The sequence below is a fragment of the Pagrus pagrus genome (assembly GCF_965226575.1).
Source record: "Pagrus pagrus genome assembly, chromosome: 7".
NCBI lineage: Eukaryota > Metazoa > Chordata > Actinopteri > Spariformes > Sparidae > Pagrus > Pagrus pagrus.
Window position 1 is genome coordinate 30,898,842 of NC_140191.1, and position 16,221 is coordinate 30,915,062.

The 16,221-nt window shown below is 41.3% G+C and overlaps 1 protein-coding gene across 1 annotated transcript; it reads left to right on the forward strand.

Annotated features, from left to right (window-relative positions):
• Window positions 1–8,943: 8,943 nt before the first annotated feature.
• LOC311259407 (uncharacterized protein) lies at window positions 8,944–11,436 on the forward strand (the record flags this gene model as incomplete). The annotated part of the gene is made up of 2 exons (XM_084356550.1): window positions 8,944–9,021; window positions 9,938–11,436. Exons 1-2 carry the CDS (start codon window positions 9,003–9,005, stop codon window positions 11,434–11,436), a joined length of 1,518 nt encoding a protein of 505 aa, XP_084212676.1. The 5' UTR covers window positions 8,944–9,002.
• Between the last annotated feature and the right edge of the window lie 4,785 nt (window positions 11,437–16,221).

A 16,221-nucleotide genomic window follows, 5' to 3' on the forward strand; every position in this document is an offset into this window, starting at 1 on the left:
ATTTAGTAATAATTTGTTTAATACCCAAACAATAATCAGATTTTTGTAGAAAAGAAGAATTTAATTTCCAGTATCCAGGTTTGTTGCAGCTAGTAGATCTTAAATTTGATAAAGATATGTCTATTCCAGCATGATCAGTTAAGGGAGCAGCAGTAATATTACAAGTTTGGACCCAGGGAGCCAAATTATCAGAGATGAGCCACAAATCTATACGAGATTTTTGTGATAGGTCTGCTTTAAACCAGGTATAGAGGTTTGTTTCCAAAGGGTGTAAAATCCTCAAAGCGTCTAATAATAAAAGCTTACCACAGAAATCATATATAACAGGGTTAAAATTATCTTGATTACCTCTTGCAGGGAATCTATCTGTACATAAGTTTGGAGCTTCATTAAAGTCACCGCCAACAATCACAGATGCTGAGGGAAATTTGTTCATTTCTTGGAGAATTTTGTTAGATAAAGAGTTAAGGAGTGTGATGTTAGAATTCCTAGCATTAAAGCCATAAACATTTGCCAAAATAAAAATATTATCTCCACATTTAATAACCAACAGAATCCATCTACCAGTTTCTGAAACCTCAGTGTATATGATCTCACCGTTAAATTTAGGATGGAATAAAATTAAAACACCTCATGAAAAATTAGTACCATGAGAAAAAATAGCTTCCCCCCCCCATTGATTACGCCAAAATGCAACATCTTTTGAAGTGGAATGGGTCACCTGTAAAAAATAGACATCCTTATTTTGATGACTACAAAATAAAAATAAAGCTTTTCTTTTAGTTAAATCTCGTACTCCCCGTACATTTAGAGAAAAACATGACAAACGAATATCAGACACGTACACAAAACACAGATGGACAGAACTACTTGAACAGTAGTAGAATTAGAAGAAGTTATGCAAAAAGTTGAGAAATGTGCAAAACTTGAATTCACAAGCCAAAACCTTTACTTTGAGTGATCAATTTAGAAACTGACCCATGTAAACTATATAGCAGAATCATGCTACAAAATAATAAACCCAAAACAGATTCTGTAATCATTTTTAGTTAGGACAATGTAAAAAAGAAATATCCTAACCAGCTCAAGACTTAGAGCTATCCTCTAGGAACAAACACAAAAATCCAACAGTTTAGTTGTATATACCCTCTTGTCTATTTAGAAGAAGAGGCAAGGGGAAATAAGCACAAAACATATGCAGCTTATTAAATAGCTGCCATACATCAAAATTAAATTGTTCTTCCAAGTTGAGCCTATCTACTCAGGCAAATACTTCATGTCAAGTCCTCAGCAGAGAACTTCTTACCAGCAATGATAGCAAAAGGGCCGCTGAAGCCTGCTCTCTTGTTCTGCCTCCTCGCCTCCTCTACCAGGGGCCACAGCTTCGCTCTCGCATCCCTCACCTGCTGGGTTAAGTCCTCCGATATCTTCACGTTCTTCTGCTTGATGGTCCACCCCCAGAGTTACACATCTATATAATATCAGGAAGTTCTGATGTGGAATTTCAAAATTAAAGCCCTCTTTATTTGACATTTTAGAGGGCTTTAATTTTGAAATTCCACATCAGAACTTCCTGACATTATATGAGTGAGTCTCTGAGGTGGACCACTATCAGTCTGAAGTGAAATCAGTCTGTGGAAACAGGGAGTTTCCTTGAAATATCAATCTGAAATTAAAGGGAAATATTGAAAATATTGGACATTTTAGAGCACTTTAATTTTGAAATTCCACATCAGAACTTTCTGATATTATATGAGTGACACTCTGAGGTGGAGTAGTATCAGTCTGAATTAAAATTAGTCTATGGAAACAGGTAGTTTCCCTTTAACGTAAATCTGAATTTGAGGGAAATATTTAAAATATTTGACTATTAAGTGGGCTCTTATTTTGAAATTCCACATGAGAAGCTCCTGATATTATGTTCATTTTTATGTTGTGTTTTATGTTTATGTTGATTTGGTGGGCCTTAGATGGCTCATCACAAATGTCACCATCGAGCCAAGTCCCTCCTCTGTTTAGAGAGGTGTTCCACCTTCTGGAGTCTTTGGTCCCATTGGAGATGCATTCAAAGCCATAAAATACTCTATTCTCAACTGCGTCCACTCCGAAAACCCCAGGTCAAACTAGCCCCCAGTTATTTTGTGGTGCCTGTATAGGAAACAGTAGCAGGTGGAGCTGGGCGCACGGATGGCTGGAATCCAACTTGGTAGTCCTCCAAGTAAGCAGGTAAGCGGTGCTCTCTCTGCAGACAGCTCTGGTGCTCTGAGGTGTCTGATGCCGCATTGTCCATGATCTTCTTCTTTGGTTGCACTCAATCCGGCTCGAAGGACCATTGTTTGAGGGCGAGCCTTCTTAAACAGATTGCTGGTTGAGGCAGCAGATTATGGACTATGATTCCGGTCAGAGAATCAAGGCACTTGGAGAGAGAGATCTGATTTGACTTCCTTCAGTGAGGTTGTTGGACTTTAACATAACTGTACAACGTATGTGTGTGTGTGTGTGTGTGTGTGTGTGTGTGTGTGGTATATTTCCTCAAAAACGCACACATCATTAGGGAAACACACAGAAAGTCCATGCAGCTTGACACGGTCTGCTCACTGACTAGACTGCTGTAGTGTTGTGACGTTCACGAACGAACCGATTCTTTTGAACGGCTCGTTAACATGAACGATGGGAACCGAGTCACAGCTGGGAACCGTTCTTTTTTTATTTATTTATTTATTTTGTCATATCACTGTGTGTTTCACGCAGATGCACACAAAAGCTTCTCCTTTGCTCCTCTCCTGAGTGGGACAGAGAACAGGAGGGGAAAAAAGTTACATGGGGAGGAGCGCAGCCTGGCTGCACGGTGCTTATTAGATATGCAAATGTAGCATGACGCCACCTGAGTTGTGCACGCTGCCTTTGTGTAAAAAAAATCTGTCAAATGAGCCAGTTCTTTGAACGGCTCTTTGAAAGGAACGGCTCACCCAGATCCGGCTCCCCTCAAAGAGCCATTAATCCCATCTCTAGTCTGCTGCTTCGAGTGTGACTGGGCATGTCCTGACTTGTTCACTGCTAGTTGTCTTTGCACCAGCAGAGGGTACTGTTGGACCTTGACCTGTAGGGCTTTCTCACAACTACATATTACGGTACTGCAGTCCAAGAACAGATTCAAAATAAAAGCACTGACCTATGAATGCAATTTGCAATTTCACATTAATTCAGTCAGTCAGTCTGTTAATTAATTGTTGAATTAATTGAATGATTAGTTAGTTAGTTAATTAATGAATGAATTAATTGAGCATTTAAGGAATTAATTCATTGATTATTCACATAAATCATTTTACCAGCCTAATTCTGATCACATTGAAGCCTTAGCAGATGGAGGCCATGGTATTTCATCTGTGTGAATAATTAGTCCAACGTAAAAATAAACACAGTATCAGGAGCTTCTGATGAGGAATTTCAAAATTAAAAGGAAAACTACCTGTTTCCACAGACTGATTTTAATTCAGACTGATAGTGGTCCACCCCCAGAGTTACACATCTATATAATATCAGGAAGTTCTGATGTGGAATTTCAAAATTAAAGCCCTCTTTATTTGACATTTTAGAGGGCTTTAATTTTGAAATTCCACATCAGAACTTCCTGACATTATATGAGTGAGTCTCTGAGGTGGACCACTATCAATCTGAAGTGAAATCAGTCTGTGGAAACAGGGAGTTTCCTTGAAATATCAATCTGAAATTAAAGGGAAATATTGAAAATATTTGACATTTTAGAGCACTTTAATTTTGAAATTCCACATCAGAACTTTCTGATATTATATGAGTGACACTCTGAGGTGGAGTAGTATCAGTCTGAATTAAAATTAGTCTATGGAAACAGGTAGTTTCCCTTTAACGTAAATCTGAATTTGAGGGAAATATTTAAAATATTTGACTATTAAGTGGGCTTTTATTTTGAAATTCCACATGAGAAGCTCCTGATATTATGTTCATTTTTATGTTGTGTTTTATGTTTATGTTGATTTGGTGGGCCTTAGATGGCTCATCACAAATGTCACCATCGAGCCAAGTCCCTCCTCTGTTTAGAGAGGTGTTCCACCTTCTGGAGTCTTTGGTCCCATTGGAGATGCATTCAAAGCCATAAAATACTCTATTCTCAACTGCCTCCACTCCGAAAACCCCAGGTCAAACTAGCCCCCAGTTATTTTGTGGTGCCTGTATAGGAAACAGTAGCAGGTGGAGCTGGGCGCACGGATGGCTGGAATCCAACTTGGTAGTCCTCCAAGTAAGCAGGTAAGCGGTGCTCTCTCTGCAGACAGCTCTGGTGCTCTGAGGTGTCTGATGCCGCATTGTCCATGATCTTCTTCTTTGGTTGCACTCAATCCGGCTCGAAGGACCATTGTTTGAGGGCGAGCCTTCTTAAACAGATTGCTGGTTGAGGCAGCAGATTATGGACTATGATTCCGGTCAGAGAATCAAGGCACTTGGAGAGAGAGATCTGATTTGACTTCCTTCAGTGAGGTTGTTGGACTTTAACATAACTGTACAACGTATGTGTGTGTGTGTGTGTGTGTGTGTGTGTGTGTGTGTGTGTGTGGTATATTTCCTCAAAAACGCACACATCATTAGGGAAACACACAGAAAGTCCATGCAGCTTGACACGGTCTGCTCACTGACTGGTCTGCTGTAGTGTTGTGACGTTCACGAACTAACCGATTCTTTTGAACGGCTCGTTAACATGAACGATGGGAACCGAGTCACAGCTGGGAACCGTTCTTTATTTAATTATTTATTTATTTTTTCATATCACTGTGTGTTTCACGCAGATGCACACAAAAGCTTCTCCTTTGCTCCTCTCCTGAGTGGGACAGAGAACAGGAGGGGAAAAAAGTTACATGGGGAGGAGCGCAGCCTGGCTGCACGGTGCTTATTAGATATGCAAATGTAGCATGACACCACCTGAGTTGTGCACGCTGCCTTTGTGTAAAAAAAATCAGTCAAATGAGCCAGTTCTTTGAACGGCTCTTTGAAAGGAACGGCTCACCCAGATCCGGCTCCCCTCAAAGAGCCATTAATCCCATCTCTAGTCTGCTGCTTCGAGTGTGACTGGGCATGTCCTGACTTGTTCGCTGCTAGTTGTCTTTGCACCAGCAGAGGGTACTGTTGGACCTTGACCTGTAGGGCTTTCTTACAACTACATATTACGGTACTGCAGTCCAAGAACAGATTCTAAATAAAAGCACTGACCTATGAATGCAATTTGCAATTTCACATTAATTCAGTCAGTCAGTCTGTTAATTAATTGTTGAATTAATTGAATGATTAGTTAGTTAATGAATGAATTAATTAATTGAGCATTTAAGGAATTAATTCATTGATTAGTCACATAAATCATTTTACCAGCCTAATTCTGATCACATTGAAGCCTTAGCAGATGGAGGCCATGGTATTTCATCTGTGTGAATAATTAGTCCAACGTAAAAATAAACACAGTATCAGGAGCTTCTGATGAGGAATTTCAAAATTAAAAGGAAAACTCCCTGTTTCCACAGACTGATTTTAATTCAGACTGATAGTGGTCCACCCCCAGAGTTACACATCTATATAATATCAGGAAGTTCTGATGTGGAATTTCAAAATTAAAGCCCTCTTGATTTGACATTTGTTACGCTCGACCTAGGGAGCCGAGCCTAACATAAATAACCGACACCCAACACGGTGTAAGTTGAGTAACAAAAAAACAATTTATTTACAACACGAGTGATAAGTGCAATTATGTACAGTGAAATAGGTTCTCTATATACAAGTGTGAAGCGTGGCTTCAGGGTGAGCTCAGGCCTAAAACAACAAACAAAACACAGATCTAAACTCCGGGGTCCGAATCTATCTAAGCCCTATCAGAAAGGAAAGAAACAAAAGACAAGTGCTGAACCTAACTCCCTAACCTAATCAAAAACGGGAGAAAACTGGTGTAAAGAAAAAGGCAGCTCACAATCTAAATTTGAGGGAAATATTTAAAATATTTGACTATTAAGTGGGCTCTTATTTTGAAATTCCACATGAGAAGCTCCTGATATTATGTTCATTTTTATGTTGTGTTTTATGTTTATGTTGATTTGGTGGGCCTTAGATGGCTCATCACAAATGTCACCATCGAGCCAAGTCCCTCCTCTGTTTAGAGAGGTGTTCCACCTTCTGGAGTCTTTGGTCCCATTGGAGATGCATTCAAAGCCATAAAATACTCTATTCTCAACTGCCTCCACTCCGAAAACCCCAGGTCAAACTAGCCCCCAGTTATTTTGTGGTGCCTGTATAGGAAACAGTAGCAGGTGGAGCTGGGCGCACGGATGGCTGGAATCCAACTTGGTAGTCCTCCAAGTAAGCAGGTAAGCAGTGCTCTCTCTGCAGACGGCTCCGGTGCTCTGAGCTGTCTGATGCCGCATTGTCCATGATCTTCTTCTTTGGTTGCACTCAATCCGGCTCGAAGGACCATTGTTTGAGGGCGAGCCTTCTTAAACAGATTGCTGGTTGAGGCAGCAGATTATGGACTATGATTCCGGTCAGAGAATCAAGGCACTTGGAGAGAGAGATCTGATTTGACTTCCTTCAATGAGGTTGTTGGACTTTAACATAACTGTACAACGTATGTGTGTGTGTGTGTGTGTGGGTGTGTGGTATATTTCCTCAAAAACGCACACATCATTAGGGAAACACACAGAAAGTCCATGCAGCTTGACACGGTCTGCTCACTGACTGGTCTGCTGTAGTGTTGTGACGTTCACGAACGAGCCGATTCTTTTGAACGGCTCGTTAACATGAACGACGGGAACCGAGTCACAGCTGGGAACCGTTCTTTCTTTCTTTATTTATTTATTTATTTTGTCATATCACTGCGTGTTTCACGCAGATGCACACAAAAGCTTCTCCTTTGCTCCTCTCCTGAGTGGGACAGAGAACAGGAGGGGAAAAAAGTTACATGGGGAGGAGCGCAGCCTGGCTGCACGGTGCTTATTAGATATGCAAATGTAGCATGACACCACCTGAGTTGTGCACGCTGCCTTTGTGTAAAAAAAATCTGTCAAATGAGCCAGTTCTTTGAACGGCTCTTTGAAAGGAACGGCTCAGCCAGATCCGGCTCTCCTCAAAGAGCCATTAATCCCATCTCTAGTCTGCTGCTTCGAGTGTGACTGGGCATGTCCTGACTTGTTCACTGCTAGTTGTCTTTGCACCAGCAGAGGGTACTGTTGGACCTTGACCTGTAGGGCTTTCTCACAACTACATATTACGGTAATGCAGTCCAAGAACAGATTCAAAATAAAAGCACTGACCTATGAATGCAATTTGCAATTACACATTAATTCAGTCAGTCAGTCTGTTAATTAATTGTTGAATTAATTGAATGATTAGTTAGTTAATTAATGAATGAATTGATTGAGCATTTAAGGAATTAATTCATTGATTATTCACATAAATCATTAGGCTAATTTTGAAATAAAAGGAAAACTACCTGTTTCCACAGACTGATTTTAATTCAGACTGATAGTGGTCCACCCCCAGAGTTACACATCTATATAATATCAGGAAGTTCTGATGTGGAATTTCAAAATTAAAGCCCTCTTTATTTGACATTTTAGAGGGCTTTAATTTTGAAATTCCACATCAGAACTTCCTGACATTATATGAGTGAGTCTCTGAGGTGGACCACTATCAATCTGAAGTGAAATCAGTCTGTGGAAACAGGGAGTTTCCTTGAAATATCAATCTGAAATTAAAGGGAAATATTGAAAATATTTGACATTTTAGAGCACTTTAATTTTGAAATTCCACATCAGAACTTTCTGATATTATATGAGTGACACTCTTAGGTGGAGTGCTATCAGTCTGAATTAAAATTAGTCTATGGAAACAGGTAGTTTTCCTTTAACGTAAATCTGAATTTGAGTGAAATATTTAAAATATTTGACTATTAAGTGGGCTTTTATTTTGAAATTCAACATGAGAAGCTCCTGTTATTATGTGAATTTTTATGTTGGACTATTTATTCACACAGATGAAATGCCATGGCCTCCAACTGCAGGAACTGTATTTTATGCACATTATTTATATATTTTTATTATTTATATTTTTAGTGCACACTTTACAGAGATGTGGATAACTCCTAACACCCCAGATGAAGCTATTGAACTAGACTGGTGGACCTTATTCAGAGCCGACAAGACACAGGAAAAGAAGACCCCAGATAGTTCTGATTGGCAGTCACACCTCCTCTGTGTTAGCGCTTATCACCGGCGCCCCCGAGGGCTGTGTGCTCAGCCCCCTTCTGTTCACACTGTATACCCAATACTGCATTGTTGGAGCTATTTAATTGTTTATTTGTTATTGATAATGTTTGATTAGTATAGTTTTATTTTGATTCAATTCGTGACACTATTTTCTATTATTAATAATTTAAGGTAAATATTATCCTTTTGTTTTGCTTATTTAGTTTTTGTTTTCTTTGTAAATTGGGTAACACTGGGCACTGGAGGTTATATATGTAGGAACGCAGGTGGAGGACCAGAATGCACCTGGGTGGGCAAATGTTTTTTTACCAGCGCGAGAGAGGCATGCAAGAAACAGGATTTGTTTGTTTTCTTTGTATTGCTTGCTTGTTTTGGAGTAAATAAATCAACGGAGAGGGGAGAAGAGAAGAGGAGAATATACGAACTTTGAATGGACATGACTTCTTTGCCTGCGTACGATTCACCCCCATGGTGCCGAAGTGGCCCTCTTTGATTTTGATCAGTTTTAGTTAATCTGATTTTTCCGACAAATGGCCACTACATGCACTACCAGACATCAAATCCCTTGGAGAGAGGAAACGTGATGGAGAAACCGGTAGTGGGTGTGTCCTGTATGGGCTGCTGCCATATAAACAGGCACTTTGAGACACAGTTCATGACTCACAGGCTGCTGACAGCCTCACTCCAGGTGAGGAGGATTTTTCAGCCTAAGACCCATCCTAGGACAACATGGCACGGACTAAACTGGGTAAAGATTGTCTAGACTTAATGACTGACAGCTGAAATGTATGATTCTCTGCTTTGCTTGTGTAAACTTAAGGAAAACCAATTCGCTGTGAAAAAGTGCTTCTTTTGTGATTGCTTTCATTTCATACACCCTAATCATACATATCATTTTGTACTGCATTTAGAGGGTCATGTCATGAAAACTATTCAGACCTTTACTTTTTTTTCTGTTAAAGTCACATGCAGAGAGTGAACAGATAGACGCTCAACAGACTGGTTGATCAGGTTCAACCAGCAGAGATGTCATGTCATGATTCCTGACTGCAGGCTCCTTGTGCGTTAGTCACATGCTGACATGAACGAATACATTTGAATGAAGAAATTGAAATTCTGCTATTCTAAATCACTTAACATAATAAAATTCAACCTTTGTCCAGAAGAGTAACTTTACAAGGTAAATTGTCCTTCACATCATCATGCAAAAGATAATCAAGGAAATCAATAATACTTTATCGGTCGCTAACATCCAAGTACAATGTGTTGTAAAATGCTACATCACTATGGTTCAAGACTGTGATGGTGAAGAGCACAGTGCAACCAGAGCAGGCACAATGGCATCAGACACAGTGGCTCCATCTTTTCCTTCACTATAAAGGCTCATCTATGCCCCTTTATGTACGAAAGTAGATATGTTCATATCAGACTATGTAACCATAACTGCCCACATAGTTCCATGCGTCCTTTACGTTTAGAAGGATATTAAGCAATACATCCATACATCCAATACAGCTCCATTCAAACATGCTGCAGGCCCACATGGTGTCATTTAAATCTTGTTAATATCTGCACAGTGATATTTTCTATTCTAGAGGGAGCAACTGTTACATATGCAATTTTATTTCTAATTCTGATTTAGTTTTGTTCTTGTCATGTTTCAGGAGGTAGGAGCCCTGTGAAGGAGGCAGCTGTGGGGTTTGCACTGGGAGCAGTGGCAGGCTGCATACTGGGAGTCACAGAAGACCCAGTGGACCAGACCCTGTCAATAATGACTGCTGCCGCTCCAATGAAACCAGTGATGGAGGAAGTCAGGACAGTAGGTGCTCTGGGGCTGGGGACCCTTATTGGAGCTGCAGCACTGACCACAGCGATGACCTCAGTAGTAGCTGGAGTGATTCTGGCAGCAGCAGTAACTTCAGTGATCGTGACCACATGGAGCTGCTGTCCATCTCAAACAGACTCTGTTGGCTTGTGGGTATCAGCAGGACTTGCTGGGGCTTTTGGAACCACTCTCAGCGGAGCCACAATCGGGCTTACTATCGAGTGGATTGTAAAGAATTATGGCATGATGGGCCTTCTGACGGCGCTGAGCTTATTCACTGTGCTTAAACCACCCCTGAACCTTTTATTTAAGCTCCTCTGGAAGCAGGCGGAAGCCTGCTGCACTCATGAATCTAGTCTAGCCTGGGAGAAGGAGAGAAAAGAGTTTGAGATCACAGAGTCTCAGCAGAGACAGAGAGTGGCTGTGCAGATAGAGCAGAAGATCCTGATGCTGGAGCAGGAAGGCAGCACCAGTGGGATGGAGCCCAGAACATCATGGCTCACTGAGCGAAGGCAGAGAGAGGAGATGGAGAGGAAGAAGATGGAGAGTGAAGAGGCAGAGATGGAGCAAAGAACCATCCAAGACTGGATCAACACTGTGGTGATCAAACATGTGGACTTCTTGGCTTTCTCAGGGATACCAATGACAGTGGTTGCCATGGTAACATCAGGGTTTGGGGTGCTTGGTTATGGAGACCACCAGGCTGTGTTTGTAGTACTTCTGGCATTGGTTGCAGTCATAGCCTATCTGCTCCTGAAATCTTCTGACTTTAAGTTTTGGATGTTGGTTGGGTGCATGGGAATGTTTGCAACATTCGTCATCGCCATACTCACTTTACATGCCGGGCAGATGGTGGTAACATCTGCCATGAAGATGAGAGTGGCAGGGCAGAATCGCTCCAGAGAAGACATCAGTGCTCATATGAACCACCAGTCCTCTCTGGAAGCTTTGAACGCAGCTTTCTTTGTGGCCAGACTGTGTGAGCTGGGTTTGGGGGCTGCAGTGGGGGGGCCGCTGGTGAGACGAGGTGCTGGAGAGGTGAAGGTCATAGCAGGGGCAGCTTTGGTGGTGCTTGGTTTACTGGCTGGGGTGGAGGTTTTAGCCCCAGTCCTGGGAAAGGGGGGGAAAGCCGGGGCACTGCTGGGGGTGGTGGGATCAGCAGGCGTGTCTGTGGGTGCAGCAGTAGCTGTGGCTGGAAGGTGGTCCTCATGGCCAGGAACTTTGGGAACCATTGCAGGATTGGTTATAGGAGCATTAGGGATGGGTAAATGGCACATTGTCAACATCGGACTGCAGGTGCCGGTGGCCTACGCCTTCGCTATGACTAATCCATTTTAACACACGATAATCTCACATTGGCCTATCATGACAACTGATGTCAGTGCACTCTGAGTTTCCAGTGTTTCTTTTGTTCAAGTAACTTGTTTTGAGTGACTCTACTTGAAAGGATGATTGTGGTGTTATTTTTCTTTCAGTCATCATATTCACTGATGTAATTTAACTTGCTAAATGCAAATCATGTGCTCAAGAACAATTTACTTACATTTTACTGGAGTATTTCCATTGTTCTGTTACTTCCACTCCACTACATTTTGAAGGCAAATATTGAACTTTTTACTTGCTTCGTTTTTTAGATAGCCTAACTCTCAGGATATCTCATCATGGCCAAAGATCTGGTCAGATCTGATAATCGACCAGACTGTTGTTAACACCATAATGTTAGTATTTGTATAATATTTTTACTTTAACTTGAATTTAACAGCAGATTCTTTACAGGTACAACATGTAAGAGTTGGTCACCTCTTGAATTCATACTCCAAACAAATAGGGGGCAGCATTTCACCAGAGTAACCACAAACTGCTGCTACCTCTAGCTGCCACTAGCTAGTTAGCTCAGTTAGCTGTACAGCTTCGCAGTCCTGACTGGGAGCTTGGAGTGGTATTGAGAGACAGGACGGGCCGGGGCTAGCTCGTTAGCCTGCTAACTTCAGTAGATAATTCTGCAACACAGATGACTTTGAAATGTGCAGTATGTATTGTTTTGGCTACATAATATGAGAACATAACCAGTGTCTGAACATGTTTTAACTTTGTTTTTATGATCCAATATTAAACTGTCTGACATGTCTGAACCTTTTTGGTTTGTTTTGTTTTCCCACATAATACAACTTCACTATGCAAACATGCAAGTATTTCTCTATTATTATCTCTATTATATTCTCTATCTATCTATAAGCCGGTGATTGACAGACCTTAGGACTACAATAATCAAATACATTTTGATTACCTCTATACCTCTGCACTTCTACATACTCATGTATCATGATGTGGATGAATGTTATAGCCTACATGATTCTAATAATGTTTTAATAAAGTAATTGTTGTGCACATTCATAATAAGTTCTACAAGGTCACGTCCATACTACGATTAATTAAATCACTGAAATCCAGTGAAGTCGGCACCCCAAGCAGACTCGGTGGAAGTCTGCAGAAAGTTTGTTTGAGGGCGTTGTGGACTGGATGAATTGAGGGTTTGGACAGCCCTCAGCACTCAGGAACCTCCTGTGAAGTGGCCCTGCAAAGTCTGCGAGCCCTCAAGAGTGGGAATGTCTGGACATTTGTATGCAGCCGTACCGAGTTAGTCAATAGAAGCAGATGTTTCTCATTGACAAATGCCTTCAGTGCTGTTCTTTACTTTTCTTTCAATGAGATATACTCTCCAGCTCTGATATAACTGATAGCAGCTACGCTATCTGATGTTTTCAACTGAACAGTCGCTCCCCTTTAGCTTCCCTCTCCAGCTGGATGTAGCTCCTCACAGGACACAATGAATAAAACATTTTTTAAGAGCGATTTGTCGACATTGGAACAGGGTTAAATAAAACAGTTTATTGACTTACTGACTCCACAGTTATGCCGTTAATAAAAGTCGGTGCTGTACCAGGCGAGTTTCAGTTTTTGTCACTGAGCTGCAAGTGAGTCATCACACCATTTGATGAAACTGTCCAAGACTGGACCATAGCTGCATCTCATGGTCCTGCAGGAGGATAACAATCACTGAATCATCTGCAAACTTTATTATGAACCTTGACTCATTGGTCATTGGTATACAGCACAAAAAATAACGGTCACCCTGGTGATCCTGTTAAACACAGCAGGGCCTCAGACAGAGTGTCATTAACACGGGTTCTCTGTGACCTCGTAGTCAAGAAGCCTACCAGCCAACAGATAGTGCTGTGTCAATATGTCAGATGTCAGAAATTTTAGAGAGCCTGTGAGCTAAAATATGGAGCTGTATACAGTTAAAAGCTGACGAGAAATCAACAAAACATAAACGTACATGTGTCTTCATGCCCTCCAGGTGGCTGAAAACAAAATTCAGCAGCGTCGCTGTGGCATCCTCTTATCTATCCCCTTCCTTGCTTGATATGCAAATTGGAGTGGGTCAATTACATTCTGTGAAATAGCTAGCAAACTCCTTTTCACCATACATTCATAACCACTGAGCTGAGTGCCACAGGGCGAACACCGGGGGATTCTTTCCATAACATGGGAACTTTATTCTGTGATAAAGACGGCTGAAAAATAAATGTGAAGATACCACTCAAGAACAGTTTTTTAAGTAGTCGGCCGCTAATGCAGTCAGGCCCGTGACTTTACCTCACATTTGTCTGTTCAAAGGTTCTCCAGATGTCAGTTTTATCAGTTTGGATCTGACTGCCCTCTGAAGCAACCCTAAACTCAGATAGCTCATCAGTGAAATCATGTGAGTCAAATCTCAAGTGAAACTGGTTTAACCCCTCTGCCAGGACGGAGTCAGATATATCCGAGTTAAACAATCCTTTTTTCTTGTCCTGAATTCCCACCATTGATTTAATTCCTCTCCCAGCAGAACGAGGGCTGCCATTCTTAAGTTCATCCTGTACCCTGTCTTTATACTGCAGTTGTGTACAATCTTTTCACATCTATGACATATTCTACAGATGACGACACTGCAACTAGTGAAATGCTGGAATGACTGTCTACAAATCTTTTTCAGGTCTTATTTTTGCTGAGAACTGTGTGTGTTTTGTGTAAAAATAGGCAAGGCTCTAAATCTCTTGATGAAGCACCAATGCAGCATTAAGTTAACAGTTTCTCTGACACACCTACAGATAACATGTACAGGAAAGGCAGGCGATACGTTCATGGCTGTATCACCTACACGTGACATGTAGTAGGTGATGGAATGTGGCAAAACTTGTATTTAATGGTGAATCGTGTCTCAACCTCCAGCTACAGATAAGGACAAAGGGACTCCAACTGCACAATACAGAGGAATTCAAACTTTGTGTCAGTAAATGAACTTTGAGAAAGAGTTGCATTGGGAGCGTTTTAACAGAAGTCTTTCTGTGACTCGTGGCTCTGTTTGGTGTTTCATGTTTCATTAGAGCAGATACATCAGTTAACAAAAGCACTGTTTCTTGAAAGCATTGTCATTTTGGTCATCATGTATTCTTTTTATCTGAGCAGACCCTCAGAATAATTATAAACTCTTATAAAACCCTTATTAGCCCATGTGACGGTCAGGCCTCTTGCCTTCTTTCTGTATTGCAGATGCCCAGCAGGAGGGGTTGGGGTCGTCGTTGGTTTCTGGGAACACCTGGGCCCGGTGTCCCCAGTACTACAAGAGCACACCTCACCAGCTCTGGAAGGAGAGAGAGAGAGGACAAAGGGGAAACACTGCTTTCTACTTCCCACGCTCCTTATTTTGTTTATTTGCTTCTGTTTCCACCTTACAACACACCACTCACCATTTTGACAATCATGCATACACACTAGCACTACTGACTGCTACACCTCATACCATTTTTTCATATGTTGGTTTTTAGTGAGTTCAAATAAATTATGGTTTCCTTGCTTTAACTTCTTGTGTCATCTCACATTATTTGTCATGGTTTTGAGCCGGCCGTGACACCCACTTAATCCAGTCTCAGAGAGCCCCTGCACTTCTTCACCAGTAACTCTTCTCACAGCATCAACAACTATTTCTGTTCTCTCTGATTTCCTATTCACCTCAACGGCAAAATTAATTTGCCATGGCCAAAAATGCCAAGAACTAAATCTTGTTCAACAGAAACAATATTCAGTATGCTTCCTACCTGATTTGTAGTTGATCTTCACGACTTCTACCTCTGTCTTTCTCTTTGGACAGCATGGCTGCTCACCATGCTTCAGCCAAACCCGACAATCAGTGTTGTTGAAGGGATCAAAAAGTCATACTACTAGTTAAGTAAAGATATAGTGTTAAAATATGACTTTGTAGAAGTGGTCACCCATACGAGTAGCACTTGAGTAAGAGTCTTTAAAGGAGTCAAACAATATTTTACATGTTAGTTTAAAACATTATTAGGTGCAGTGTTGACATTGTGTCAAAGATGTCTATGTGCTGTGTTACAGACAGGGGCGCCGAAAAGGGGGGGTAAAGGAGACGGATTCTAGGGGCCCATGATTGAGGGGGGCCCAGAGAGGCCCCTTATGATGATGAAATTATATGCTAAAATAGCATCAAAAAATTTCGCTGCTGTGTTGGGGGGCCCTGTAAAGATTCTTTTCATGGGGCCCAAAATCCCTAGCGGCGCCCCTGATTACAGAGATGACCTAACTGACGTTAGCATGCTAACCAGCTAGTACAGGATCATCTCTCTTACTGATATTTTCCTAACTAATTAGAAAAATACAACTGTACACCGTCTGATTGTAAGCCAATTATATATGACAGCACACATCTGAATCATCTGTCCATTGCTGTCTTATAATGTAGGGCTATATTATATTGTCTCCGTCAGATGAGCAGAATAGTGTTCACGACAGCCTGTATATTTACTTATGATCCAGTTCACAATGTGACATAATATGAAGGTGAAATGTCATCAAGAAATGCTGTTAGAACAGCACCTTACAAGTTTCTACAGTGAAGGATAGCCAGTTATAATACAACTTATGAATACAAAGGAACATCTGTAGAGTCCTGCTTCCAGCATGTTTTGTATATTACAGCTGTGTGTCAGTCACACCTCTGTTATGTCTGTGCAACCTCGCTCATCAGCTTCGTCTGTCCACACGGTGCACATGATGGAGATG